Genomic DNA, 3057 nt, shown 5'->3' on the forward strand with positions numbered 1-3057 from the left:
TTACCTCCGTGCATGTAGAGGGACCACACCCTGCAGCATGACCATCTTGCCTGCATACAGGCCACCAAAAATTGTTGTGCCATAAGGAATCACCTGAACAAGGAAGAGAATTCGGGTATGCAATTTGGATGTGGGACCAGGGACTCCCAGGTAGGGGCGAGTGTGGGTAGAGAGGACGGACCAGGAAAACAGCTTTCCCACAAGTTGATCTTGACTGTTAGCTTGATGAAATTTACAAAAATCGTGAGACCACATTTTGGGGAACATCTGTGAAGGATTTTCTAGAGATGGTTAGTTGAAGCAGAACAACTGTCTAAATGTGGGCAGGCAGTACCTTTTTACAGGCTGGATCACAGACTGAATAAAAAGATGAAGTGCAAGCATTCATATCCCCTCCTCACCCCACCAAAGAGATAGGGCGGGTCTCTTTGTAGCCAAGGCTATCTTGGAACTCACTCTGTAGACCAGGCTGGCCTTGAACTCAGAGACTTGCCTGTCTCTGTCTGCTTCTGGGCTGCGATTAAAAGCATGTGCCCTCACCTCTGTCAGGCCTTTTGGTCACCTCCTACCATCTTCCCTGCCATGGTGGATGTATTTCCTATGGCTGTGAACCAAAATAAATGTTTCTTGCCCGTAAGTTGCTTTTGAGAAGTAATATATTTTTTCACAGCAGTAAGAAAAAGTAACTAATACACCCTCAAGAGAAAATGTCCTTGTAGGGAAGGACCAGTTTTCTCTCCAATATTCCTGGGTTCCTTTTATTATTGCTGTAGCAAGATACTCGACAGAAACAACTGAAGGAAGGGAGGGTTTGTTCTGCCTCAGGGTTCCAGGGTGCAGTTCATCATGGCAGGAAGGCATGGCAGCAGGAGCTTGAGGCGGCTGGTCACATCATCGTATCCAGTCAGGAAGCAGGCTGCAGTAAAAGCTGATGCTGAGCCTAAAGCCTGCCTTTTTTATTCAGACCAGGATTCAGCTCAGGGAATGGTGCCACCCCACACTTAGGGTGACCCTCATTACCTTAATTAATGGGATTTAGATAACACCTCACAGACTTGCCCAGAGACTCGTTTCCATGGCAACCTCCCATCCCATCAAGTTGTTAATCCAGTGACCCAGCACAGTGCTTCCCAAAGCTCTCCTTTCTTGGGCAGACACGCCAAGGCCATATGGCCCAGGGAATCCTAATCCAGCTCCACTGCCCTGTCAGAGCACCAACGAGCTGAGCTGAGGAACAACAGGTTGCTGTGTCCCCACTGAGGTTTGTCACCCCACTAGATGCCACCTGGGAAGGAAGCTGCTGAGGATTGGTGAATGTCCAGAGTGTAGGAGCTAAGAGGAAAAAAGAATGGAGACGTTGGGAGCAAGTTGACCTTGATGTGGACTCTCTTTGGAGATACCTAACAGTGACTAGGGACCCAGGACCATCTCCTTCGGCCCCTCGTACACAGGAACTGGCTGGCCGGCTGTTTTTCCATTAGGATCACTGTGTAAGATAACTGGAGCCCTGTCTTTCTCTTCAGCAGGTTCAGCACAGTGGGAGCTCCACAGAGGGTGTGCTGACAAGCTGACAGATGAATCTGGGGCAGTGTCAGCCTTTAAGGGTGGCTTGTCAACTCCCAGTGGCAATCAGAGAACGGTTCTTAGCTTGTGAAGTAACAGGCTGTGGGGACCTGGGAGGTTTCAGGTGCCTCAACTCCATTACTCAGGCACCGGGGAGGTGCCAGAGGCCAGGATCTCTACATGGCATGGCAGCTTGGCAGGCAGCCCAATGGCTTCCCGTTCCCAGGCTCTTGGCAGAATGTGTTAATTAACTGAGCTGATGGAGGCCTCTAAGGAGGAGAGGACCAAGCAGGGAAAAGCAATAATTAGCGCTCATTAATGGTAGTGCCTGCTGGGAGTTTGGCCTTCTGTAGAATGTGGCTGGGCTTCGGAAAGTCTCCTGGGCACTGAACAGAGGGCGGGAGAGAGCAATCCACACTATCCCTTCCTGTCCCTCAGGCTTGGAGAAGGGGCTGCCCTTAGTTCCTCACAGCAATCCACCTCCATTCTTCTAGCCACCCATTCCAGAAGAGGGGAATTGAATAGGCAATGACCCTGGAAGCCCGACCAATCACTTGCAAGTTGGAATTTAGCTGTTAAGTCGTTTTGTTAAGCTTACTCACCGGGTGGAAGACCGGCGGCTGCAGGATGAAGCTGTCAGGAATCGGGTCCAGGGGTTCGTCAGTTGACATGGGGGAGGGGCAACTCCAACTCGCTGCTGATCCTGATTCCCCACTGAATTGACTCACCTTTCCCAGCCTCTGCAACAGCTGTCCAAGTTGTTAGTCTTCCTTGTTCCCTATGGAGTCCTAATGCTTCTTGGAGCAGACCTGGGAAGGGTACTGGCTCACCTCATCAACCCCCTCTATGGTGGTACACGGCAGCAGCTTTGCTGGATTGGACCGGCTAGCAGAAACTCCCGCGCTTCCAGGGGCGGGTAGCTGGCACTCACGCATGGACCTGCTAACTTGGTCCCTTGAAGCACTTGGCCATTTCAAAGGGAAGCCTGGGGATGGCTCATTTCAGCGAGGGCTTTTGTTTCCTGGGGCTCACCTGGGCCTTCAGCAGATAGTAGAAAGGGAAGGTGCTGCTGCTGCTGGTGGTGGTACACGTGTGCAGGTTCCTTGAGAGGCCCCGCCCCCAGGTGCCTGGCTCCTCCTGCCTTCATTCCCTGGTCTCTTTCCCTCACTCCCCTTTTCCCCCAACTTGTGCAGTAGTCCCTTGAGACCATTTCAGCATTAGCTGCAAATGCCAGGGAGCAGTTTGGGTCACAAGAAAGTGAAGTGAGAAAAGGTCAGGTAGAGGAGGGTTCCCTTTGGGTCCGACAAAGCAGCACTGGCTAGAAGGAACACAGCCTCCTCTGCTGGTATGTGCTGTGTCCTTCCACAGGCCACTTCTCCCTGAGCCTCCCTTTGTTCACCTGTGTGTCATAAGAGTGACCATGGCAGAGCCTTGTGTTTGAGCATGGGCCCATATTGTTGTGTTTTAGGAGAGGTCTCTAGGCCTGGCTCAGAT

The 3057-nt window shown here is 51.7% G+C and overlaps 1 protein-coding gene across 1 annotated transcript in view; it reads right to left on the reverse strand.

Annotated features, from left to right (window-relative positions):
* Lgals12 (galectin 12) overlaps positions 1–2285 on the reverse strand; it is a 9757-nt gene extending 7472 nt beyond the window's left edge. The window contains exons 1-2 of the mRNA XM_031384974.1: positions 2166–2285; positions 5–93 (exon numbers count right to left, since the gene is read on the reverse strand). Coding sequence (XP_031240834.1) covers positions 5–93; positions 2166–2234 — 158 coding nt within the window. The 5' untranslated portion in view covers positions 2235–2285. The remainder of the gene's footprint in view (positions 1–4; positions 94–2165) is intronic.
* Between the last annotated feature and the right edge of the window lie 772 nt (positions 2286–3057).

This window comes from Mastomys coucha, unplaced genomic scaffold (assembly GCF_008632895.1).
Source record: "Mastomys coucha isolate ucsf_1 unplaced genomic scaffold, UCSF_Mcou_1 pScaffold21, whole genome shotgun sequence".
Classification (NCBI taxonomy): domain Eukaryota; kingdom Metazoa; phylum Chordata; class Mammalia; order Rodentia; family Muridae; genus Mastomys; species Mastomys coucha.